The sequence below is a fragment of the Paroedura picta genome, chromosome 7, assembly GCF_049243985.1.
Source record: "Paroedura picta isolate Pp20150507F chromosome 7, Ppicta_v3.0, whole genome shotgun sequence".
Lineage (NCBI taxonomy): Eukaryota > Metazoa > Chordata > Lepidosauria > Squamata > Gekkonidae > Paroedura > Paroedura picta.
In genome coordinates, this window is record NC_135375.1 from 92549382 (window position 1) to 92576060 (window position 26679).

A 26679-nucleotide genomic window follows, 5' to 3' on the forward strand; every position below is an offset into this window, starting at 1 on the left:
TGGGGAAATTCGGATTTTCCACCCTACATGGCAACCATTTTCCCTGTTCCTGCATTGACAGAAGCCACCCCCAACGGCCTTTGTGGGGGGTGCTTTTCATTTAAAAAAAATCAGCAGTAGAATGTAAAAATAGATGTAACAGGTTCCCTGAACTCTTCATTTTCATTAAAAAGTAAGTCTTCTTCCCTTGCAGACATATAAGAATAAAGACATATCTTCTCATGGGAAAGTGTTTAAGACTTTAAAAAAGAAAGAAAGCTGGGAATTCAGTGTCAGGGTTCGAGGGGTCCGCTCCTCTTCTTTGCTCCGCCACGGTGTCGGCAGATGGGAAGGCAGGTCAGAATAGCACTTGAGGCAGATAGTCGATGGAGTCCACCGGGAAACTCGGGCTGGAACTCCCGGGCTCATGATAGTTTTTTGCACTATCCCGAACCCCACCTCCTCACTGACGCTGACCTCTCCCATTAAGTAGCTTTCCTCCCTTGCATCCCCCGTCCACCGAACCCTTAAAGGAGAAGCTCCGGCATCTTGCATCCATCGTTTCATTCTTGGGCGGCTCCTTGCCCGGCCAAGACCGCTTCTCGCTCCTCTCCGGTCCTCCAACTGTAAGCACTGTTCCTCGTTGGGGACTCCCCCCGCCGAGGACTCCCTTAGACCCGGCTCTGCAGGGTTGGATAAAGGTCCAGGTGACACGCCTCTCGCTGGTGGGCCCCCGGGTAGGAGCGGCGAAGTTGGGGAAACCCCGACATTCAGAGAGCCTGCCACACCAGTAGTTACTGATATAATAACATTCTAGTATGGTGGCAATGAGAGCTACGTGGAGAATTGTCCCCATTCAGGTGCACTTGTAGTGAGGGCAATGTCAGTAATGAATTTTTGCAAGCTGAACGTTTCAAACCAGGTTTCCCAGCTGCCCTTAAATCCTCTTTAGAAGCACATTTTGTGAAGTAGGAGGTGTTGGTCTCTGAGTCCTTAATTTCCCTAACTGATCTGAGCTCTTGCTTCATCTTCCTGTTGTCTACCCTCACAAGCAATTTCCTTTTGGAAGCTGCAGAGGGCTATTTATCTCATTTTGCTGTCAATCTCTTTCACTTTTAATTAAAGATTTGTTTATTGGGCTCTCAGTTTTCTGCCTGACATGGATGCTCCCCCCCACACACACACACAGACATTCAAATCCTGCAAAACAAACCTTTGTGCTGGATCCAGTCCATTTATTTCAGATGGCTAAACATGAAAGTAAGAGTGGCATTCTTTTAAAAAAATTTTACGTGATACAAGTCATACTGGAAAGACTGCTGTGTAAATAACTGATCAAGAAAGCTGCAGCCTTGCTGTTCCATGGATCCAGCTGCAGGAATCACATTGCATCTGTCCTTAAGAACCTGCATTGGGTACAGATTTGTTTCTTGATCGATTGCCTAGTGCCGCTCTTCACCTGATTAAAGCCCTAAACAGTCTTGCTGTCTGAAGAAATGCTTCTTACTATATATATTTTTAACGTGACATAAAACTTGAGGGATTCTTGCTCAAAGTCCCCCACCCTCTGAAGCATGGCAAGTGAGCACTACTTAGAGCAGGGGTAGTCAACCTGTGGTCCTCCAGATGTTCATGGACTACAAACACAGTCAAGCTCCATTCATTTGGGAGAAGGCTATCCAAGGCAGACATTCTGACCCTTCCCATTCTTTTCCTTTAAGCTCTTGAGAGAGGCAGAGGACAGTCGCTTTTTACCCACTACATAGAAGGCATTGGATCAGCTGTCAATATGTCCATTTTTATTGTTTGATTTCAGTGAGTGATGAAACTTGGAGGCTGTTTTCTGTCACCTATTGCTATCCGACTAATATATTCAGGCATTTAAATAAAAGCCACTTGCTGGAGCCCACTTAAAGTTGCTAAGAGATGGTAAATGCCAGATTCCAAATGAGGAAAATGCATAATAGGAACCAAGGATTTGCACGCCTCGCTCATCATTCCTTCCCCAACTCAGACCACCCATTTCAAGAAAATCAGCCTCACTCAAGTACAGCAATTGAAGCTCTAAAAAGATAATCTTACCTTTAGCTTCCCTTTGATTCCTATATCTTAGCGAAGTAAAATGCTCATAGATTTACTTGTTTTTGCCCTGTGCATAATGAATGCCTAATCCACAATGGCTCCCAGTACCTGCTGGGGGACAGGAGGGGATTAGTCTCTGAGGCACATTTAACGTGGTGTTTAATTCTATGAATATTTCATTCCACCTAATTCCCAACTTTTTTCCTGGACTCATTGCAAAGTGCTGTTTTTGGCCTTCAAAGCCACAAATATCTTGGGCCCAGAGGATATAAATGGCCACCTCCATGTTAATCAGTCTACCCATGTTGGCTATGACCCAGCAGAAGCTGTTGCAGACCTCACCCCCCCTAGTGCAACTATGTCCCTTTGCAGTTGAGAGGTTTCTCCTTCATGGGAATGCAAGGTGTTTCACAACATCCCTCTTTTACCTCCATATTATCTTCAGCCAGCGTCAGCCCCATGAATTATGTTAGGCTGAGAAAGTGACTGACCCAAGGTCATCCAGCGAACTTCCATGGCAGAGTGGAGAGGATCTGAATGTGGCTCTCCTAGACCCTAGTCGAACACTCTCACCTGTATATCAGGTTGACTTTCCAGCATGCCACATACAGAAGGCTGAAGACCCTTCTTTGACAGAAGGTTCTTGAATCAGATTGATGTAGATGACATTGTGCTTTAAAGAGGATTTGGGGATTTGATTTGTTTTTTTACTTGGTGGTGTTGTGCCTGTGTTGTGTTTCAATATGATTTAAGCCTCTTTGTGAACCTCCTTGGTTGCCAGGCAGTCTCAAACAGTTTACTAAACAAATTCCTAAAAATTGACTGTATCGCTGCTAATGAAGAGCACCAGAATTTGCTTGCTGGATCAAACCAAAGTTTAATCAGTATACCAATAATAGCCAGGTAGCCAAACATTTCTAGGGCACAAAGGACATGAAGATAATGGTTACTCCTGTATTTCTTTGTCTGAGCCTCCGGTACACAGTCCTGAATGCTGAGTGCTATTGGAGGCTAGTGGGTGTACGTTCTCTCTATAAATATTATGTGATGGAAAATCTAATTTCTTCTGGGACCACTAGATATTTTGTGGGTCACAATAAAGAGAAAACAAACATCCAACTGACTTGGGATTGCAGAAATGCAGGGCCTTCCACCCACCTGGTTGGCTACAATCATATTTGCATGCTTGAAATACTGAGTCACTATAGAGGACGAAGGGATGAATTCTGAGCTGCCTTCTTTGAAGCATTTGTTTTTTTTTTTTAGAAGAGAGGAAAAATGCATATGGACATATTAAAAAAAGCATGTTCTGAAAGAAATCAAAGCCCCATTTTGGTAACTGGGAAATCTCTAAGATGATGTCACATGTGTTCCGGTCCCTGTGACATATTACTCCCACTTCTGTGGGGGAACAAAAATTTCCAAGTGCATCCCCTGATGGTCCACCCACTGATCGTGCTAGAAGACTTAAGTTCTGTACTGCAACTAGGCTACAGAAGGAATAGAGATGCTATTTACACTGGGTCTTTAATTTCCCTTCCTCCTGCATGAACATTTTTGGAAATGGTTATTTCATTAATCTGTTGGTCATCATCACCCCTTTTAAATGACAAGAGATGATCCTGGTGTGACCAGCTTTAAAATATTTCTCTTCCTGACTGATGTGATTGGCTGTTCCCTGGATGCTAAATAGCACAGCTTAGTTTTCAGTCAGGAGGATATTTGTCACAATCTAATTAAGCCAAAACTGATACAGCATGGGGGACCTGGGGCTAGATAACAATATGCCAAATTCATGGGGACTTCTATGTGGGAGCCTATGTTAAAAAACAAGATTATAAAGCTAAAAGATGGTTGCCTTCTGGCTTGGAGGGACCACGCCAGGGAAGCCACCTTCTAATAAAGCCTAACTGCTTTTTGGAGATGGATTCAGGTGGGCAGCTGTGTTGGTCTGAAGCAAATTTTGAGTCCAGGAGCACCTTTAAGGCCAACTAAGTTTTATTCGTGTTATCAGTTTTCATGTGCAAACACACTTCTTTCTGAAGAAGTATACATGCACACAAAAGCTTATACCTTGAATGCACCTTGATTGGTCTAATCTGGTGAGCCGGGTTTGATTCCGCGCTCCCCCACATGCAGCCAGCTAGGTGACTTTGGGGTTGCCACAGCGCTGATAAAGCTGTTCTGACTGAGCAGTAATATCAGGGCTCTCTCAGCCTCACCCATCTCACAGGGTATCTGTTGTGGGGAGAGGAAAGGGAAGGCCATTGTAAGCGTCTTTGAGACTTCTTTGGGTAGAGAAAAGCAGCTCTTCTTCTTCTGGACTCAAGCTTTGTTCTCCAGTTGGAGATGTCAGACTTTCAGAGATAAGCAGAAGATCGTTGCGGTTATGACACTAATTTAGGGGGTCTTTCTCTCAGAGCAGGGCTTGTACCACCATGGTACTTTACTAGCCTTAGCTGGCCGATAAAAATACAAAGGTATAGGTAGTGTAGTGGTTGAAAAGTGTATGCTGTGAACTATAAAATACATGATTCAAATTTTCCTAAATCCAAAGGGAGATCATAGATCCCGCCATCTGAACACCCGTGGAAAAAAATGAAGCTGACATACAGAAACAGAATATCCATCTTGGGTAGGGTCCCAGAATCCAGAGGCCAGTTTGTCCATGGCCTTGAGCTGCTGGCTAAGAGCCAAGAGCCTTTGGGCTCTTGCCCCTTAGCTTGTACCTATGGTCACTCCTAATCTTTGTACCTGCAGAATGGAAATAGGAAACAAAGCATAGCTTAGACAATGCAGTCGGCAGCAATGTCCTTCTTAATCTGCCCTTGCTATAAATTGGCTACAAATAGAAGGTTTTTTTTTTTCAGTGCTTCGTTCTGTACTCTGTACTCGGTGCTGCACTTTTAGAGCAGACTTCATTCCTGAGAATGAAATTCAGACAAGACCCCTGAGTCCCTGGAAGTTCAGGCTGGCTTGATTGTACAGCAACGGATATTAGCACTTGAATCAGCATGATGAATGGAAGATGGCATGGCATGCCATGTTCAAAGGGCAATCAATTAATGGATGGAGCTGCCTGGTGATAGTATTTTCCTGGAACCTACTAGTACTTAAAAAAAAAAAGATTTTTTCAGTTCGAAATGTTTGCATAAGAAAAAGAAAAGTGATGGATTCTGATCTTTTGAGGATTGTGTTTTATTATTGGGGGATTCATACATTCTGAATAACACAATTTTAATGGGCTACAGTGCTTCATTCCACCCAACTATGGACCTCTCTGCCTCTTACAGAGAAACAACATTTGCACACTTGGCTGCCAAGATAGCTGGTTTTAGATTAATGAGGACAGAAGACCTATTTGCCTTACACACAGGAAAATGGTGCATATTAGCTTGGTTCATTATAGATTATTAATACTTCTTTTTAAAGGCAAACCCATTTTCACGGATAATTGAACAACCTATACATGGTCAACTAATTGTCCATTTATGTCTTTGGACTTTTCTCTTATTACAATTCAGCACCTGTTGATTCTCTGGTTTTAACACAGGGGGATTGGTAAAAACACAAAACACAACAGTGTATTACTTTGGTTCCTCAGATAATTGACCTTAGAATATGTTTTCTGGAAAAAGAAGGCAAACTGCCATGTCCAGAGAGACAGTAATTTCTAGTGTACTTTTATGATTGTGTAGAAACTAGTTTACATTTTACATTTGTTCTAAGGGTTGACCCATTTTATCATCACTTATGATGCTGTGAGTTAGGTTAGGCTGAGATAGGATGATAGGCTCCTTGGCTGTCCTTAAGTGGATCTGGGACCGAAACTTAACTTCCCAGTCCAAATCCATCCTTTAAAGCAGTAGCCCCCAACCTTTTTTTCACCGGGGACTGGTCAACACTTGACAATTTTACTGAGGCCCAGGGTGGGGGGGGGGGGTGGTAGTCTTTTGCCAAGGGATGTCGCCGCTGCCGCCTGAGCCCCTGCTGCCTGAGCCCCTGCTCCGCTTGCTTTCCTGCTGGCACCCCTGTCTTCCCGCCATCCGCTGGGGGGGGGCGCTGCCAGCAGCAGCTACGCAGTGCCACGCCAAGGGGGAGCCTCAGCCATGGCGGCCACCAGAGAGCACCAAAGGTGAGCTGGCAGCAGAGTGGCAGGGCAGCCCCCGAGGCAGCAGCCAGGGAGGAGGACAAGGAGGAGCCCGGTACTGACTGATCTACAGACCGGCACTGGTCTCCGGACCGGGGGTTGGGGACCACTGCTTTAAAGCACATTGGCTTTTGTTGCACCTGCAAAACGGAGCTCTTCTGCCAGGTGTTTGTCTGAGGCCGGCTGGTGGGAACTAAGATCCCCTGGGGACAGAGGCCAGTATTAGACTGCCCCAGTTCCCCAGATTGTCCATCCTATGCCCACTTATACATCTGCTTGCTTTTGCCCATCCAGTGGGCCTGTGTGGGGAATAGTTGTTATTATTACATCGCCATCATTGTGAGTAAATTGTTTATGGGGTTTTTAATGGGAAATTTTAATGGTTTTAATGTATTGATTTGTATCTGAAATACTGTAAACCGCCACGAGCCAGTTCTCCAAGAGTGGCGGTCATACAAATTAATAATAATAAGGATGATGATACCACATCATGGCTAGCCAGCCTTTTAGTTGTTCAGGTTACTGTTTTACTCTTTTATATTTGCATTATCCAGTTGGCATCCCATACTCCCCCAGCATAAAAACGTAAAGTCCAATAATAGTATGAGGAGAGGGGGATGAGTTTGCACGGTAACAGTGACAGCCACCCCCACAGAGTCCCTGATGTCTGTGTCACTGCACTAATCAAGCTGCCGCTCTCTGATGGCACCTACACTAGACACACACATCAGTCACTGGTTAACTTGTGACAATGGCAGGAACACTGAGGTGATATAATGGTGCAATCCATTCTATACTCTCTCCCACATAAGAAGGCTGCCAGGAAGAGTCCATAAGCTCCTCCCTCCCCTGTCTGTGCAGGGAACTTGATCAAAGCTTCCAAGTTAAACTCTGATGCATTTGAAGGCGTTTGAAGGCTGTTTGATCAAACTGGAAATGTCTGCATTGAATTGGGAGGAGCAGTATCTGATAAGTGATTGGTAAAGGCTAGGAAGAGTGTCATGCATCCATCCAAAAGAATGCAGTGGTATAGTCAATGAGTGATAGGTACCTAGACCAAATGATTCACTCTCTCTATAGCCCTCAGGATGGCTTTAATTCTGGTCAGTCTTTGTCAGCTCATCCAGTCATGTTTATCTGGTTGCTATTATGTCTGCTTGTTAAACTGTGGGATTCTCAGATCCAGGAAAATTATGCAGCTGGCTCAGCCTTTTGGAGACTTGTCAGGGGAACTGTAGCGAGGAAGAGGAACCATGGAATTGTCCTGTTCCTTTTCCATCAGTGGTGCTTCCATTGGGGCCAAAAATTCTGAGGAATTCATTTGAAGAATGGTGCCACCCCAGTTCCTTCACCTCACTACAGGCTACATGACTTTTTATCTGCATAGGTTTTGTGCCCTTTAAAGTTATCTCCATTTTGGAAGCCTTATGGGTGGGAGGGAAAGAATTTAGCTTTTACCTTCCCTGCACCCACACAGATCTAGCTTCATATGTTTTAATCTTTTTTTCCTTCACTGCTCAGATTGCTGGTTGAATATATTGTTTCCATTGGCAATCTCCTGCTTTTAATTTTTACTACTGGTGATTGCTGTAACAGTTAGGCTTGCCACTCCCCGGTTGGGAATGGAGATTCCGCACCTCCAGGTCTCATGGCCTGCTTGTGCTTGGAATGGCAAGGGGGGTCACACACACACACAAAATAGTGTCGTCACATGTGCTATTATGTCACTTGCAGGAAAAACCCAGAAGAGGGTAGCTCCCAGTGATTCCTAGAGCTACCCATTGCCATTTCTGGTTTTCCTCACTGCACGTGACATTGCTCCCTCCTGTGTTCCTACCCCAAACCTGCTGCTGGTTGCCAGACATGGCTTGGTAGTGGTATTTTGCATGATTGCTGCATGCTTAGGCTGCTCTTTAAGATTACTGCTTTTACATTAGTCCAGTTAGACAGGCTTTCTCAACCAGGGTTTTGTGAAACCCTGAGGTTTCTTGGTTGCCCTGGAAGGGTTTCCTGAATGGGTGGGAGTTGATTAATTTTTAATATATATATATATATATATATATATATATATATATATATATATATATATATATATATATATATATATATATATATATATATATATATATATATATATATATATATATATATATATATATATATATATATATATATATATATATATATATATATATTTTAAGCTTGTTCAACATTTATTGGATGATATGACCATATATGGTCATGTCATCCTTCCCCCCCCTCACAAAATGCCCAATGATGGGTCTGGAGGAGGCAGGGAAGGGGAGGGGCTCAGGGTGACTGTGTACATAGCTATGCTTCCCAGCCATATTCTACATGACCGTGCCACTTCTAAGCTTTCTCAAAGCCTGAAGAATGTTTCAGGGATATCTCAATGGTAAAAAAGTTAAGAAAGGCTGATAACTAGGCAAGTATTGTTTCAGCCTTACAATGTAGAAGTGTGATTGCCCCATGATTCATTGAAGGCAGCAACCTTGTCTGATCTTACCTAGAGACCATTCCCATTGAACTCAGTGGAAGCTCCGTGTGAATAAATGTGCACAGCATGTCTAAATAACTGAATTGTGAATTCCCTAAAACAGAACAATCACTTTGCTGTTAGATATGATGTTGTTCATACTCATGCAAAGCCATAAGTGAGAGCAGCTGAAGGCTGAAATGACACCACCCATTTCCATATCATGCATGAAACATGTTCTGATCCTGTTACAGGACACTATTTTAGTGTTTGGCTACTTGGGCAAGTAAAGAAGATAAAGAAGTTGCTATCAGGTATCACTGACTTCTTTTTATACTCTCAGTGGTTGGAAGTAGTAGGAGGCATCAAAATCTAGCATAGTTTATCAACTTCAAACTAGTAAAATACTTCAGAAATGGTTACTACTCTCTTGTACTGTTAAAGGCGGACTACAATTTGGGAGCTGCTACTGCGAAAGTGCTTATATTTACATCTCTTCTGGCAGAATTGTTCCTTGTACTAGGAGTTATTGTAACCTTTTTTGCTTTTGAATGTAATTTTCCTTTGGGGAGTACATAAACTTATCTGTTATCATCACTGTTTTCTCTATTGTAATAAAACTGTTCAAACATATTACTTAGTGTGGGATTTTTAATAAATTAATGTTTATTTTTGTTTTGTCACTTGACTCGGACTGAAAAAAATGTAATAATGGGTTGCATTTCCTTTGTTTGTAGAAAGTAGAGCCCTTATAAAAGCTCAGAAGGTAGAGTTTCTCCCACTCTGCATCACAAAAGCCATATAGGATTTCTCTTCACAATGCAGGGCAGGTCTTTACAGCCAGTGTCAGGATTTAACATCTCTGGGTATAAAGTTCCATTCTTCTGAGCTAATTTAGATATCCAATTCAGCCTAATTTATACAAATGATTTGGGAGACATCCAAGACATTCAGAAGACCAGACTTTAAGTGTGGTATTTATGCGAAGCCATGTCTCTGTAGGTAGGGACTTGTATACCTCAGGGAAGCTCTCCTGTCAAGAGTCATTGGGTGAGATATGGACAGGTATATGTAGGAGCACAGCTAGCTAGCTCTAAGTTTCTAGTATTATCTATGTGCAGATATGCACCCCTGGATTTTGGGGTTCTAAAAAGAAGGGTAAAGCTTGCCTATTCCAATGTTATGTGCATCTGAAGAAGTGAAAACGTCTGAAAACTGATTCTGGAATAAACATGGTTAGTCTTAAATGTGCCACCAGATTTCTGCTTCACTAAGCATTTTAATGATGTGGAATTATGGTTTTAATGCTTTAGAAAGGTGTTTTGTAGCTGCTGGTGGCGATGCTAGACTGTTACTGTTTTATGAAGAATTTTACAAGTGGACAGCCTACAAAAATGCAATTGCACGCATCAAACCTTGCATTTCTTCTAATGGTGGAATGGCATTTCAGTTGGCAAAAGCTGATTCGCCCTCTCCCCACAGAGCCCAGGTTTGCCCCTGTGAATACCCCTGGGAATGAACTCTCAGGGGACTCAATGACTTGAAGCAGAAGGGTATCGTCAGAAAGCCCTACTTGTCAAAGTCTTTCCATGGTTGGATACTCCGCCAGTTGGATAGTCTGCCAATATATTTTCTGTATCCATCTGCTATTCTTACACACACTTTACAATTGCACTGCTCACACTCTGATTCACATGCCCCTCCCACATGCGTTCCACACACTTGATATGGTTGTGATAGCATTGCGTTCCCCCTTCCTTGCCCCCCTTTCCATCAGCAGTCCCATCTGCCCCAAGTCCTTGCATGCTGTCAGATTCCTATAACACCTCAGCAGCTGAGCTAATGTCTAGGGAAGGCTCAGTTCAATACACTGAAGCTACCACATTTTATAGCTGAAAGCAAGAGAGAGAATTAATGTACCTCAGAAGCTTGTTGTTTACCTCAGATGGTTTTTCATTCACATCTCAGTAGAAGATTGTCATCTTTAGGGAGGGAAATTCCAGGAGATTAGGGAGCAGTTCCTGGAGAGGGCAGTTTGAAGAGGGAGCAAAACTGGGATCCTATGTTCTTCTAGAGAGCCAGTTTGGTGTAGTGGTTAGAAGTGCGGATTTCTAATCTGGCATGCCGGGTTCGATTCTGCGCTCCCCCACATGCAGCCAGCTGGGTGACCTTGAGCTCGCCATGGCACTGATAAAATTGTTCTGACCGAGCAGGAATATCAGGGCTCTCTCAGCCTCACCCACCCCACAGGGTGTCTGTTGTGGGGAGAGGAATGGGAAGGCGACTGTAAGCCGCTTTGAGCCTCCTTCGGGTAGGGAAAAGTGGCATATAAGAACCAACTCTTCTTCTTCTTCTTCTAGGACTTCTGCTCTTAAATTCTATGTTCTACAGAGTTTGCCTTAATGAGTGGTCATTTCTCCCAGGGGTGTTGATTTCTGTAGTGTGGAGATCAGTGTAATTCTGGAAGAAGAGAACTGGTAACCACAGCTGCAACTCAAAGATAATGTCCACTGAATTAAAATTGGACCTTAATACTGGATCAGTGTCCATAATCTGATAGTTCATTGCCTCAGTAAACCATCGTGAGTGTGGTAGAAATGTAACTGGTTTGGTTTAAAACAAAAACCTGATTGTTGCCGTATGTTGATTGGAACCTTCTTCAATAAATTTGAAGTTGATGAAATATAAATTTATTAGTTCATTTTAAGAAAAAATGGCTATCTGGATGGACCAGGAAAGATGTTTTGAGTCTGTATTGGGAATAAAGTGGGATACATATTTTTAATTTTGTAAAAAAGAAAGTTAAGACTTGGCATTATAAAGTACATAATGCCATAAAGCCATTCATTGTATTCCACAAAGTGTTATATACTCGTAGGCTTGTAACAGACTGTGAAGCTGCTAGTCCACTCTAAGAATGAAGTGAGTAGCTTGCCTGCCCAGACAGGCCTGTGTTAATCATATCTGGTCTAGAGGAGGCAATGAAACAGTTGTTTGTGAAGCTTTTCTGCGTGATCAGCTGGAGACTCCTCTTATTCGACACAGAGGACAGCGTGAATCTTCTTTTTTAAAATCGTGCTGCCCAGAAACAAGTGCACATTGCAGAAAATCCAGCGCAGCGTCCTCTACATTTTTTAAAGCCTGGGGTCAGTAGTTCTCTGGATTAAACCCTGAGCAGACAATTGGTCTGTGGCTATGCTTGGAAGAAATAACGCAGCGGTTTGTAAAGGTCAGAATTTGTATCAAGCATTGAGAGAGGAAATTGCCTTCGCTGTCTGGCTTGAAGAATCATACTCAGAGCTTTCTAAACTGCGATCGTTCTTAGGGTGGCACAAGACATTGCCCCAGCCAGACAATTGGTGCCAAAAAGAAGGGTTCTGGGTGGCTGTACTCCTTCTGATGCATAGCCATGTAATCAACAGTATATTCCGCACCCCCTTAGCAGACATTGAAATGAAGCACGTTGGGAGAGTGTTACGCCATACACTTCATTAGTAGATGTATGATGCAGGGAAGGGATGAATTCTGAGCTGCAGGGAAGGAGTTGCTGTGACACCAGGCAGCTGCTTTTGGTGCTGTCTAGTGTCTCCCTCAGGTCCGCTTTTTCTTCTCTTTTGTATTCCGGTATCAGCGTCTGAGTACAGAATATATGTGCCTCCAATCAATAGGAACACAATCAGATTCTTGCGCTTCTCGGCCAAACACCCTGTGAAGGGGGAGGTACAGTCCTTTCCTGTCCCTTCTTTTATGTGGTTCATCTTCATCAGGAAAAACTGTTGCTTAAAATGCACCTGTGCTGCTCTCATCTGATGTGAGATTTGCACCTCTTATCCCAGTGCTAAGAGCCTCTTGTGGCGCAGAGTGGTAAGGCAGCCGTCTGAAAGCTTTGCCCATGAGGCTGGGAGTTCGATCCCAGCAGCCGGCTCAAGGTTGACTCAGCCTTCCATCCTTCCGAGGTCGGTAAAATGAGTACCCAGCTTGCTGGGGGGTAAACGGTCATGACTGGGGAAGGCACTGGCAAACCACCCCGTATTGAGTCTGCCATGAAAACGCTGGAGGGCGTCACCCCAAGGGTCAGACATGACTCGGTGCTTGCACAGGGGATACCTTTACCTTTACCTTATCCCAGTGCTGGGGTGCAAAATTTAAAGCAAGGAGTAACTGTTGTTTGTGAAGGGTAGCATAGCTTCCATTTTTGACTAGAGGTCACACCACCTTCTTCCAAGAAAGAACAATTCCAGGGACTGCCAGCCAGGGAAGGAAAAGGCCTCAAGGAATTTGTTTTCCCCTGCCCATTGTCACTTGATGATGATGTGAGAGGAATAGCACACTCACCTTGGCCCCTAACCTGAGATCCCTTGGAATCATTCTAAATACATTTCATGGAACTTTGTTTTTAAGTCATGTATTCTTATTGTACAAATGTTTGACCTGTAATACTTGCAGGGGATATCCCTCCCTCTCTCTTAATGCGGCTGCCGAAACACATCCTGATCACTTATTGGCCCAGTTTGGCTCCCAGCCTCCACTGCCTGGCCCGCTGCAACTCCTTCTCCTTCCACCATCCCTGGAATTGCCATGGATCCCAACAATGCCCTGCCACCCTCTTTGACATCGATGATGGCCAAGGTTATCTCCTGGCCTTTGTGTACCTCCCGTTGCAGCTTCTCCTCATCCCCCCATCACTTCTATGTCCCCCAGGTTCACTGTGAATTCACCCCCCCCCCCCCACATTGCCAACAATATTGAGAGGCCCAGTATGGCTCCTGGCTTTGTTCCCAGCGCTGGGTTGGGAAATAGCTGGAGACTTTGGGAGTGGAGCTGGGAGTGAGCGGGGTTTGGGGCAGGGAGGGAGTGGAGTGTAATGCTATGGAGTCCACCCTCCAAGGGCACCATTTTCTCCAGGGGAACAGATCTCTGTTGTCTGGATATGAGCTGTAAGCCCTGGGAGATCCCCAGGTTCCACTTAGGGACTGTCATCCCTATTTAAATATCCCCATTGTATTGTTTGGGTTTTTTTTAGAGGAACAAACATATTACAGTATATTAATGAGTATTTTCCTCCAGAAATGTTATAGTTATCTTTTAAAATACCAGTCTGTTAATCAAAGTGTTAAGAAAATGTTGAGGACTCCAATCATGTTTCTCTTGGAAGGGTATTTCTGGTAAGTGTGTAGACAAGCTATGCTGGCTGCAGTCAGACTTGATGCTAGCTATAATTCCTTTTCTCCATTTATACTGTTCCTTCCCCTCCAGTGGGGTCCCCAATGGGCTTATATCATTCTTCTCTCCTCCAGGGTATCCTCATGATAACCCTGATAGTGTGTGATTGGCCTAAGGTGCAGGAATTCAAACTTAAGCCTCCCAGATCTTCGCCTGGAGCTGTAACCACTATACCACGCTGTCCATAATGCACAATTACAGGTGCCCAGGTGGATCAGCGTTTGTTTACTCCCCACAAAATAGGATCCTTCCCTTGTCTGTGTGAGGCACATAAAACCCCAATTCACTGGGGTATCTCACAGTTTATTTTAAGCTAAAAATCCTCATCACTTTCTGTATCAGGAGGATAGAGAGAGGGGAGTGCATGGGCATGAGAAACATGCAGCATTTGTGCCGAGCACAGCAGCCTAAAGGTTTTGTGTCTGTATCACTGGTTGAGTAGGCGCAGGTAGAATAACTAAATCCAGGATTTAAATTGGATTTTTAATTTAAATAATATAAAAAATGAATACCGCCAGAAGATGTTGTTCAGTAACTTCCTGGGAAATCTAAGCTGATAATTAGAGTGTTCTCTGTTCTTTTGATAGCCGCGATATATTTAAAAGCCTTCCGGTGTTACTAAGTAGCAGTATGATTTGGAATAACAATTTAAGTTGCAGTCCTAACTCTGTGTGCAAGGAAAACATTTGCACGTGTTCAGTAGCAATGGACAAAGTTTGCTTGTGTTTTGGGTAAAGATAGGTACAAGTGGTCAGCGTGTCAGACTGAGATCTGGGGGATCCCAGTTCTAGTCCTCACTGGGCGATCTTGGGCCAGCCTCAGTCTCCCAGTCCAGGGTTAGGAGAAAATGGAAGGGGAAGAATCATGTTAGGAAGTTCTTTGGACCCACGCTAGGTAGAACTAGTGTTAGGAATGGAACCTCAAACAGAAAGGACTAGAATTATGATGCCATTGTGGAAATCTGGAAGGGCCAGATTTGGAATACTGTGTGTAGTTCTGGTCCATCTTGTAACAGGTATTATAAGCAACATGTGTTGTGTTGGGTACACATTCCCTTTGAGGAAAGGCTGAGGTGCTTGTGACTTTTAAAGAATCTCCTCACTCCCCCAGTGAGCAAGGGACAGCCTGATAGACGTTCATAGAATTAAGGATGGCATGGTGAGGAAGAAATCTTTTACCCCCTTCCCCTCATGCTAGACCTTGGTGTCACCTCATGGAATTGTGTGGCAATGGGTTAAGAGGCAAAAGGAAGCATTTCATCACAATACACACACACACATGACTTTGGCACTCAGTCCCACAAGGTGTGGCGATGGCCACTAGCTTAGAGTGCCCATGGAACAGAATGCAAGGAAGACTGTACACTAATGATGTAATGTGCTTTCATCCATTCCTTTGCAGGAAGAATTGCATATTTTATACTAACTGCCCTCTCCACACAATCTTCAGTGAGGTCTCCAATTTTATCCACACAATCTTCAGTGAGGTCTCCAATTTTATCCACACAATCTTCAGTGAGGTCTCCAATTTTATCCACAAGGGAGCCCTTTGGGGAGCTGCTTTTAAACTTAAAGATGCTGAAGCACTTAGGAGCCATATTTTCTCCCATATGAATAGGCTCATTCTGTGAAAGTTTGCTTCCATGGCACTACTCTGCAGTTGTCAAGTGGAGACAGGACCTTTTTTTATGGTAGCTCCCTATTTAGGAAATGTCTTGGCAACTTCTGCAGTGATTTCTAGCTCTTGATAAAGACTGATACTGCTGCTATTCTTGCCTTCTTGACTGCTGTCATTTTTTTTACTTTTAAAAACTGTTTTATTGTTATTGCTGCTTGTTTTTTCCTTGTTTTGGTTGTTCTGATAATTTTAACACCCTTGAGCGTTTTATGGAAAAGCAGAGCATGTATGTTTGAAGTCTGTGCAGCCGACATCCTATGGCCTGTGTCAGTGAAATGCGTTTTGAAGAGCAGAGATAACATTAATACTGACCAAAATTATTTAGAATTCAACAGCACAGTCAATAATTAGCCATGTTAAAGGGCCAGCCACGCTGCTGCAGAGCATTATTCTGCAGCAGAAATCTCTAGTATCGACCAGCCAGCGCCAATTAAGCCAAACAACTAAACCTAACAGGTAGATTGTTATTGTTCAAAAATAATACCCATTTAGTAACCCAGTTTTGCCAATTAGATCCTCTCTACGGTAATAGTCTGAATTGCTGGGAGGGAGGAACACTGGTAATCAAATTCTATTATCAGTGATCCACAGCAATATATATGGAGGAACATTACTGCAAAATATATTGTGCCAACAAAATGACAGTCCTGTTGGGTCATGGCCAAAGTCCAAGAAATGCTGGGGTGTTTTTCTAGCAGTGGATAGGCAGATGCTTTGGGAAGTGCCACAAGCAGAACATGAAGGAAATATCCTTTTCTGTGTCCCTCCTTGCATATATATTGCTTATTGTGAGACAACGGCCAGTGTTGGGCACCAGCAGCATTATGGATTATCTATAAATATGTCCTTTAGGAGTGACCAGAAACTAGAGTTGGTACAGAATGCTACAGCAAAAATGCTATCAGAAGTTGGTCAAAGGGACGATATCATTCCAGTCTTGTTCCATCTGCACTGCTTCGGGGCCACATTCAAGGAGCTGGTGAATCGCTCTGTAAAATCCAATACAACTTGGAACTTGCATCTGTTAAGGGCCAATGACTCCCATATGAACCTTCCTGAAGGTTGTGATAATCTGCAGGGGCCCTGCCTCAGCTCCTTCTGAAACGAGACAGATGGTAACCGAAAGAAGGGCCTTTTCAGTTATGGCACCAACATTTTGGAAATCCCTCCCCTGGGAGATTTGTACCCCCACCCTCCATTGTCTCTAGCCAATGAGTAAAGATTTTTGTGTTTCATCTAGTGTCTTCCCACCTGCACTGGCTTCATGGGCACCCGCTAGAACTTCCTAGCAGCTTGAGAGGAGGAGACCATTGTCTGACAAATGGACATTTTATATCCACTCCATCTCCATTGATTTTGCTAGCCTAAAAAATAAAATTTTGTTGATTCTACTGGCTGCTTTATGTACTTTCCACTGAATTGTTATGTATGTCCATAATTAGACCTCTGAAGAAGACGCAATTTGGGTAGAAACGCATTAGGTCTAAAGTTTACAATTTTATAGGACCTAATCTGATTTTGTAAGAATAGCCTGTGAGCTTTGTATATGTTTTTCATTTCATGATTTTTATAACTTGCATGCCATAAATGTTTATATAATTTTATTATCCGTATTGTACAGGCAGCCAACCTTTAGGGTTCTAACCGTTTTCCATAGCAATCTCCTACCTTGGTTTCTTTCTCATACACCATGGTTGTTAGTGTCCTGCATAATGCAGGGGGTTGGCCATGAGGTCCCTTCCAACTCTATGATTCTATGATTCTGAGATTGAGTATCCGCGGTGAAGCTTTGCTCTTCACAAGTTTAATGCATGCTTAAAAATACTTGCTAGATCCAACCAAAGGTCCCTTAGTGTCCATGGATCTCTTGGTTGGATCTCTTGCTAGATCCAACCAAAGGTCCCTTAGTGTCCATGGATGTTCCCAGGCTAGACAGAGCAGCCCATTCCCTGTTTGTTTGCAGCATCTGGTTATCAGGGAAATACTTAACTGACTGTGGAAGTTCCAAATGTATTTAGCCTGACTAACAACTCCTAAAGTCTGTCTTTTGTGAACTGAAAGCACGATGACGCACCAAGTTCTGTAGTGCTTGGAGGTTTGGTGGTGGAGATGATTCAAGCCCAAGGTAAAAAGAACCGCTCCCTCCCAATCCAGGAGGAATAGCACTCCTGGTAATTAATGTCACTGCTCTTAGCATAGTTATTTCCATAGTCGGAGGTGGAAAATAACCATCCCTAGACTGTCCACGTAAGCAATAGGCAGGGGTAACACCTGTCCTTTCCCTCATTTGGCAGGTGGCAGGTTGCTATATTAGATCACCTTTTTGTTCGCCCCTGTCAGAAGGAGGCCCTGGCAGATCATTGATTGGTGTTATACAGGGTAGCACTGGGAGAAATTTTCTTTTGCGGTGAAGAATGGAAGTGAAGGACATGTTAAATCTTTGTCAGGCACTTGTTTGACGATGGAACTAGCAAGAGTCTTTTATGGGACCCAGAGGATTCTACAGGGATGCTGAGATGGCCCTAGCCAACGACACCTGGCAGCCCCAACTTGCCTTTGTGTTCTGGAAATGTGACTATAGTGCAGAATCTCTTTGGAAGTCCACAGAAATAGATATTTCCATTTCCCCAAAGAAACCATAACCAGCATTTTATTTATTCGAGGGAAGGAGGGCATACTGTCTTAACACAATGGTTTCTATGTTGACTGCACACCAGGCCCTCTGCCTTCAGATACAAGAGCTAAGGAGTATACGAGCATCCTGGGGCTCAGGCAAAGAGCATAGGGCTGAGAAGAGCATAGAGACAGAGGAGCAAAGGGATTGGGGATCTCATAAAAGGCAGGAGTAGGTCAGCAGCATGCCTGGATGGGCAAGTTGCTAGAAATATATGTTTGGAGCCCACTGGGGAGTGTTTCTTTATTTTTGATGTTTGTAACTTCCTTTTCCACACTAATAGCTGGAGATCCAAACTAGCTTATGACTTCATTCTCCTCTCCTCTATTTTATCCGTACAACCCCCTTGTGAGGTAGGTTAGAATGAGAGGTCAGGGTCACCTATCAAGCTTTTATGACAGATACGGGATTTAAATCTGTGTCTCCCGGAACCTCGCATGACCCCTCTAATCCTTGCATTGCACTGGCAGGAGGAAATGACAACAAATTTATGTTGCCATTTCCTCCTGCCAATGGCTTAAAAACAAAACAACATTGGTCTGCCTTAAAAGACTCTCGGCCTACAAGCAAGCTGTTAAAAAGTCTTTAAATGACAGAACCCCAAAGGTAACCCAGTTTCATTTCTCACAGCGCTGATTGTGCACAGTATTCACGGAACATGCGCCAACTTCTGTCAATCACAGGAATTACCATTTCCCTTCCCAGCAGTCAGCCTGTCGTAATAAACACCACCCCATACATCACAGTATGTGGCAATATATAAATTTAATGAATGAATGATTGATTGATTTCAGGGCAAAGTTGCTTTAAGAACAGAAGAAGAGCCTCCTGGTTGCCAACTCTGGATGGGGAAATGCCTGGATATTTTGTGGGTGGAGCTTGAGGTGGGTGGGGCTTGGGAAGGGGAGAACCTCCAGTGGGGGATGTCTCTCTCTCTCTCTCTCTCTCTCTCTCTCTCTCTGTCTTTCACGCAGAGGCCAAGCAGTTTCCCTGGAGGGCCGCGCAAACATGGCCCAGAGGCCAAGGCCCTCCCCTGCTGCTGCTGCTGCCTCCTAGCATTGATATCGAGAGGTTTGCTACCTGTGCAGACGGAGGCTTTGCATGGGTGTGTTATGAAGCGGGCTGTTTGGAGAGAGACAGAAGGAGCAATCCCAGGTTGGTCTGCTTAGAAGTTCCATTTTCTTCCTTGGGACTTCCTCCCCAAAAAACATCCTTAGGATTGCAGCCAAAGTGGAAAGAGAGGAGCTCTGTGAGCTTTATTTCCTAATGCTTTGTCAGTGCCTCCTCTAGCAAACTCAGGGCTCTCTGTGAGGCGGTGAAAGAAATCTGGCTTGACGGAGAGCTTGGGATCACCTTTGGCGACTGTTTTCCAAGTGGATGCAACTTTCTTTGCGAGCCCTTCAGCAAATGCAGCTTCTCTTACAGCAGTGATTTGGGAGTGGGGGAGGGCTTACATCTCTGTAAAGGTGGAGGTCCTATGCTCCGTGCCGTTTCCAGTCTCAGCAGGCTAATGTCAGCTCTTAAGTCACCAATGGTAGTATGGGTGAAATCGCTTCTACAGTCCTATCAGACCTTATCAGCTTTTTTCTTCCCATGTGCCGATGTTTAACATTCACAGACATGCTTACCCTTGCATACCTTTCCAATGCTGCAGGAATGAAAATCGAGATGTTGTCTTGCGTACATGTCTCTTCTGCTCATTGGGTGAATGGGCAAGGCCTGAACCCTGCACCTCCCGTATTTCTGTCAGTCGTGCGGGGGATAGAGATAGGCAGGTAGCGTTTTTGAGCATCCACAGAATTGCTCAGGCAACAAACCGGTTCCAGGAATAGATACCAGAGGTGTTTGACATCCTTTTCTCTGAAGCAAAGTATTTTAGGGTCCCAAAATACTATCATATTTCTTTATACGAAAATGCCCTTCGTTTATAAAAAAAATAGCAGCAGCGGAAGCGCCGTCAGCAGCATTTACAGTCGGGAGAGTGACGGAAGGCGTGTGTACGGGAAGGCAGCGGGGCACCCCAGGACCATCATAAGGATGTGAGAGATTGCAGCCTTGCTTTAAAGGTCCTCGTGCTCGAAAGACCAGCTGGAATAATGATTTAGAAAGGACCCTAACGGAGGGGCTCTGCGGCATAACCCGAGCCCTTCCTGGCTTTTGGGAGTACTTCTCCAGCCATCTGCTGCTCAACTTTTCCCTGCCTCTTACCTACTCCAGCCGTTGCAACCGGCTGCCACTCCCCCTGTGTGCTAGGCGTAGTAGAGATCATTCTCATCTAAGTTTGGTTGCTATGGTAACATGCAATCTGCTGTGTTCTGGGTCTCCAGGAGCTAGCTGTGATTATGGTGTGTGTGCATGCGTGGGGGGGGGGGAGATTCTGTAGCATTTAGGTAAACATCACCTTTACCTTATATGGAGCTTCCCGTTCTGCCTTTTGAAGCCGTGATTGGACGAGGCCCGTTCCTCCCGTGCCAGGGGCCTTACGGGTTGCTTTGGTGGGAGGCATGGCTTGGATTGGGCTGACAGCCTGTGCAGGTCCTTCGCATTTTAGTTTTCCCTTAGCTTTCTGATGCTTGGAAGGCAGAATCGGCAGCAGCATGAAGACTCGCGTAGAGTTCATTTGGAAATAATGGTAGTAGGAACATAGCATCACTTTTGCATTTCTCTTCCCTGTGGGAATGCTGGTGAATTGCAGGGCCATGCACCTTCCTGCATGCATCTGAGGCACCAGAAGGAACATGTATGTAATTAGGTGCCCTGCACAGCTGACAAACGGGTCCCTCCACACTGTGTGAGCTGTACTGGTAAAGGTGCTAAGCCTGTGTGCACTTACCTGGCAGTGTGGGCATAGCAGTCAGTGGCACTTAAGTTTGAAGGTGGTTTTTAAGAAATGTATCGCTTGATTTGCATTATGCTCTGACCATAATCAGCCCTGTAAAAGAAATCATTACTTGCATTTTACAGCTTTGAAACAGAGATGGTAGCTTATCCCCAAAGACATCTAGCAGAAGTGAGATTTGAACAGGGGGCTTCCTAGTTCAGTTCCCTGTGCTATCCTAGCTCTTCCTCCTCCTCCTCTTTTTTTTTTTTTTTGCAAACGTGTGTCGAATTGGGATCAAAGCCTCAGTTTTAATGAAGGATGCAGCAGATTTCTCTCCATGTTTTTTTTTGTAAACGCTGCCGTTTCTTGTGATGTTTTGGAATCTGCTAGCATCCCTGCTACCTGGCAGGGTCCTCCCCGAGGCTTTAATTCCCGACGTCTTTATTTCATTACAGCCAGCGAAATCATTTGGACGTGCCCATTGCCAGAGTACAAGTGTAGCCCGCCTGCAGTTGAAAATGAATTGCTTTTCATTTGGCCTTTTGCCACCAGTTCCGGTATTTGAAACTGACACTCTGGAGTCTTGCTTGTGTGTGTGTGTGTGTGAGAGAGAGAGAAAGAGAGAGAGTATTGGAAAAGGACGATGCTGTATGCTGAGCAGCAGGCTAGTGAGTAGGGGTGGGGTTTCCACCCTTTTATATTTTGCAGCCAGTGACGTGAGCAGTGCCTGGAACAATCAGGCTGCCTCAAAACAGTGTAGTTGAAGATGTCCTGCGTGTGTGCGGTGGTGGCGGGGGACCAGCTTTGGTGCATTTTTTAAGCAAACACTGATTGCTACGATCTGAGCTCCTCGGAGATTCCACTCCTCCTAAAGTATCCTGAAGACGATTTGTGCACCAGGGTCTATCCCTGCTCTCCTTTTCCCTCCCCCTCTTCATCCCTTCCCACATTGTATTCTGTTATAGTCTATTGAGTGATTGATCCGACTTGGTGGAAATGATTGGAGTTAATAGCGTTCAGAGTACCAGCAAGGTCCGAGTGAGAGCCACAGGTTCGGTGAAATACCCGCGAGAGGATACTGTCTGGCGGCAAACCCACCGCTCAAAGTCTATGAAAATTTCCAACTCCACGGAGTTTTCTGCTAAAGACGTCAAGGTAAATGTATAGACGATGTCTCTCTCTCCACCATATTTCTGTGATGCCGGGGAGGGGAAGGGCGGGGTTGTTAATGATAGGAACCTTTTGGCAGAGTAATACCTTTCTGACAATTTGAAGGCATTTTTGGATGCCTCGGGGTGCTCACAAAACTGCTGGAGGGGGGGGGGGAAATCAGCCTAGAGAAATGAAATTTCAGACTTGAAGGAAAGCTCTGGATCTCGTGGATCCTTTTCCAGAGACTATCACAGCACAGAGCAGAGTCTGACAGCAAACTCTTCTAACTTCCTAGCTTGATCCAAGCTACAAGCTAGCTTGTGCTCTGATCGGAAGAAGAATTATCTGCATTGCATAGGATGGGTTAGAATTTATATGCAGAAACCTTCTATGTGCTGGATTCAGATGCATCTCCCCCCCCCCCTTTCTCCCTCTGTGTGGGTGGGTTGTCTGATTCAGGTGATGTTTTTATAATGCACAGCTAAATATTGTCATGAAGTATTCATTATGCACACATTTGCATGTGTATGTTTACATGGGCAACATTGTAGTCTTGTTTTATTTATTTTTAAATTTGTCATCTGTGTCCTGTGCTTGGCACTGTAGACACCATGAGGCTGGCTTCAACCACCTGCCTTGGGGAGCTGTTCGGAGTCCCTTTAAATGGTCACATTGCATTCCGTTCTGCTTATCGTTCAGAAGCAAAAATTGTGCAGGCTGGCACGTTTGCATGGCGTGAAGCAAGGTCTCCCTGCTTGTCAGAGAGTGGCTGGATAAGTCTAGACGCGGCATTTGAAATCTCTCTACAGGGGCTAAGCACATAGGCAGGACGGACTCCAGATTTGCCCATCTCTCTCTCTTGCAAATAATGAACGTGCTAATTCCACAAGCATGGGAAGCCAGGGGGTGCAGTCACCTGATGAGAAGGAAAATTCTGAAAAATCTGCCTCCAGGGACTCCGTACCATATTAAGATCCAAGTGCTTCAAGTCTCTGCGTGTGCCATAATGCTTATGTACACTGTTCTCATTTCTCTCTCCCGACCCCTCGCACCATGCCTCCTTTGGGGGTGTCACCACATGAGAAACACATGAATGCTGTCTGGGTAGGGATGGTCGAACGTGCCAGCTCCTGGGTTTGCACACGTATTTAGTTTTGTGGTTTGTCTCATATGTAAACACCACAGCTCTTTAAGAAATACATGGAAAAGCCCTCTTTGACAGGAGAAAAGGTTGTACAGGATCCATTTCATTAAGGTTCCCCCCCCCCGGAAGATTTTAGTAATAAAACATCCCATAGACTAACCTAGTCAGTGTTTTTGCCTCCTGTGGCCAAAACCTGACTAGTTGACAGCAGCTGAAAGGTATGCTCAAATTAAACCCCTCTGGAATTGTTGAGTGGCGTGCAGAAATTCCAACATTTCCAGTGGATAATTGCAGCAGACCAATTTGAGTAATATCAGATTAGCAACAGCTCCTGTTACCATCGTTCACCCACAAGGTCTTGATGTGGTTTCACGGATGCAAGTTCCTCTGACCCTTTTCTCTGCCAAGCCTCTGAGCAACAGTGAGACCTTGCTGCTTCTCTGGGTTCTGGGTTTTTGTATCTGTCTCCCAGGGCCAGTTCAGACACACGTTTGTCCTTGGTTCCCTGTAGCATCCCAAGGGGTGGTTTGCCTTGTGAATGAGCCATTGCAGCAGCATCAGTCCGGACTGAATGTACCCCAATTTCAATATATTCCCCCCTCCCCATGGGCAGTTCCCCATTTGGCTGAGGCTTTATGAAATGTTGAGCAGTGAACGTTTACGTGCCTTCCATGCAAATGTAACCACCCCAGTCTTTATGCATCAAAATAATCCGGCTACATTTTATGGGACCGTTCCATGTGTATAAAGTTACTTCTGGTGTAATTGCTTGGAAGATTGCCTGTCTTGGAACGTGAAAGCCACGTAATGTCTTTTCTATGCAAATATCCTTAGAGTGGTTTAGAATAAAACTGTAATGGAGAGTGGGCAGATTATTGGACTGCCCTGCTTAAAAATAAACATTCAAAGCAATTAAACTGGGCAAGGCGATCAAAGCCATTCTGTCTGGTCAGAGGATGGACCGGGAGGGGAATCATGCAGTGACCTTGAGCCTGGCCTTGCGCAAGTCTCCAGAAGGCTTTAGTGCCTCAGTTTCTCTCTTTTCTCATTCAATGTGGTCTGTCAGCAGTGACCTTCAGCCTGGCCTTGCACAAGTCCCCAAAACACTTGAGTGCCTCAGTTTCTCTTTCCTCATTCATTGCAGTCCATCAACGTCCCTCCCTCTTTTTGCAAAGTGCGTAGCTTGCAAGGGCCAAATTGGATGGAGAAAGCCACATCCCAGAAGACGGAGAAGGACAGACATGAACATCTGGGTTGATTTTAAAGACCACTTATTCCCTGTGCCCCCTCCCCCCACCGGGACTGAACACTTTATATGTGCCCTGACCTCATTTGGACAGCAAATGTTTGTTTCAGACAGTGGCACAGGGGCGTGAGTCTTCCTCTCTGCCAGAGCTGGGAGTTATACTCAAGGTTAGCTGCCTCTCCCCGAAAGTGTCCCTGTACCCCTTTACTTTCTTCCCTATTGATGAACAGGTGCCAGACACTTCAGTGGGCAAAGGAAAGGGGGCTGGGTTTGAGGATGTAGTTGCTGAGAGGTGGGCAGCTGCCCTTCACCCATAATTCTGGGCGGTCCACCCTCTCCCACCAATTCTGCAGGGGGCACATGGTTGCCACACAAACACCAGCCATGTCTAATGACAGGCATTTTGCAAGTGTTCCAGTGAGTGCTCAGCAAGGGGTGAGTGGGCAGGTGTTTCTCTCAACTGGGGCGGAGACGGCTGTGGTATGGCACAGCCTTGCCTCCCTCCTCAGGAGCCTGCTGGTTAAGTCTTAATTGTCTGGTGAAATCACATTGGGATTAAAACAAACTAAGCCTGCATGCTCCATCTGATGGAATGCACTGGAAAACATCCTTCTTCCATTTTAGACAAAAGTTAAAAGTGGGATTATGAAAGGGGACATGGGATTATCCAATTTTAATTTCAAACTCTCTTTGTTTATTTCATCCTCTTGTTTTTCCCTGCCAGGGTCCCAGCTGTTTGCTTGCTTTTCCATTCTTTGAGGAAAGCAGCAATTTAGGGGGCAGGGACATTTCTATCAAGCTTTTAGTGCAAAACGATATGGAGAATGAATTTCCTGTATCATCTTTGTTGAGATGGTCAGTTAGCATCCCACTGTTCTTATGTTACTGAATTGTGGTGCTTGGGAGAGAGGAATGTGGCCAAGGTTAACCAGTGAGTTTATGGATTTGTCCCCAAGCACACCAGGGTTCAAATCTCTCATGCCATATCAACTGGAGTATTCTGTTGTAGCAGAACTTCAGAGAATAATATACACGCATTCAGAAGCAAATCCTATTTCTTTCTGGCCTTCCTAACACACTGCTAAGTTTTTTTTTTGTTTTCATAAATTATGGACCCTTCAGTTTGAGCATCTCTAAGCATGCACAGAATGCTTTTCCTGACTGTAGTAATGGCACATGCATCTGTGGTTCTTATTGTTAAAGCATACAAAGACCAGCTAGTTTTTGAGACTGTGAAGAGTGCTGTTTTACATCTTGGCAGCAGCCTTTTAAAGGCTTTTGAATTTAAGCAAACGAATCTTATAGAAGGGAAAGAATACCTCCCCCCATGTTTGAATTTCCACCTTGATTTATATATTCCTTTTCTAGCTAGGAGGATAAAAAAAATGCGATTGGACTAGTAAAATTTGGGCCAGCTGACCACATTGGCGCTTCAGCCCAATCAATACAATCCTGAACAATTTCACTATATTCAGATGAGACGCAGGGTTGATTTTACATTAGGATTAATCACAAAGGTAAGCTGTAGAGCTGCTGCCGTTTCTGGGGGCTCGAATGCAAGATGCAGAAAGAACAAGCCCATTATCAGGCAGTGAGTCAGTAGCAGAGCCAGAAACAGATGCCAGCTGTCCTGACTCCCCCTCATCCCATTTAAAAATACCACACAAACACACATACTCTACAATATTTGTGTTCAGTTTAGCCACTCTGAGCATGGATAGTTGTTTACAGCAGGGGTAGTCAACCTATGGTCCTCCAGATGTCCATGGACTACAATTCCCATGAGCCCCTGCCAGCAAATGCTGGCAGGGGCTCATGGGAATTGTAGTCCATGGACATCTGGAGGACCACAGGTTGACTACCTGTGATTTACAGCCATCAGTTTGCCTAATCAGTTGGAGGGGTGTGTGTGTGTGTGTGTGTGTGTGTGTGAGAGAGAGAAAGACAGAGAGGCATGATAATTCCATGCTGCCCCCAGCCACTTGAAGCCCACACAGAATTAAAGACCTATTGTCCTCATCCAAAACAAGCTTG

General features: G+C 44.6%; 1 protein-coding gene across 10 annotated transcripts in view; it reads left to right on the plus strand.

Annotated features, from left to right (window-relative positions):
• Positions 1–26679, plus strand: part of PSD3 (pleckstrin and Sec7 domain containing 3) — a 189595-nt gene that overhangs the window by 96948 nt on the left and 65968 nt on the right. The window contains exon 1 of one of the 10 annotated variants that reach the window (XM_077345402.1): positions 21845–22258. The exons of the other annotated variants lie outside the window; for them this stretch is intronic. Within the exon in view, the coding sequence (XP_077201517.1) occupies positions 22100–22258 (159 nt within the window). The 5' untranslated portion in view covers positions 21845–22099. Of the gene's footprint in view, positions 1–21844; positions 22259–26679 lie in introns of those variants that run through there. 10 annotated transcript variants of the gene reach the window in all.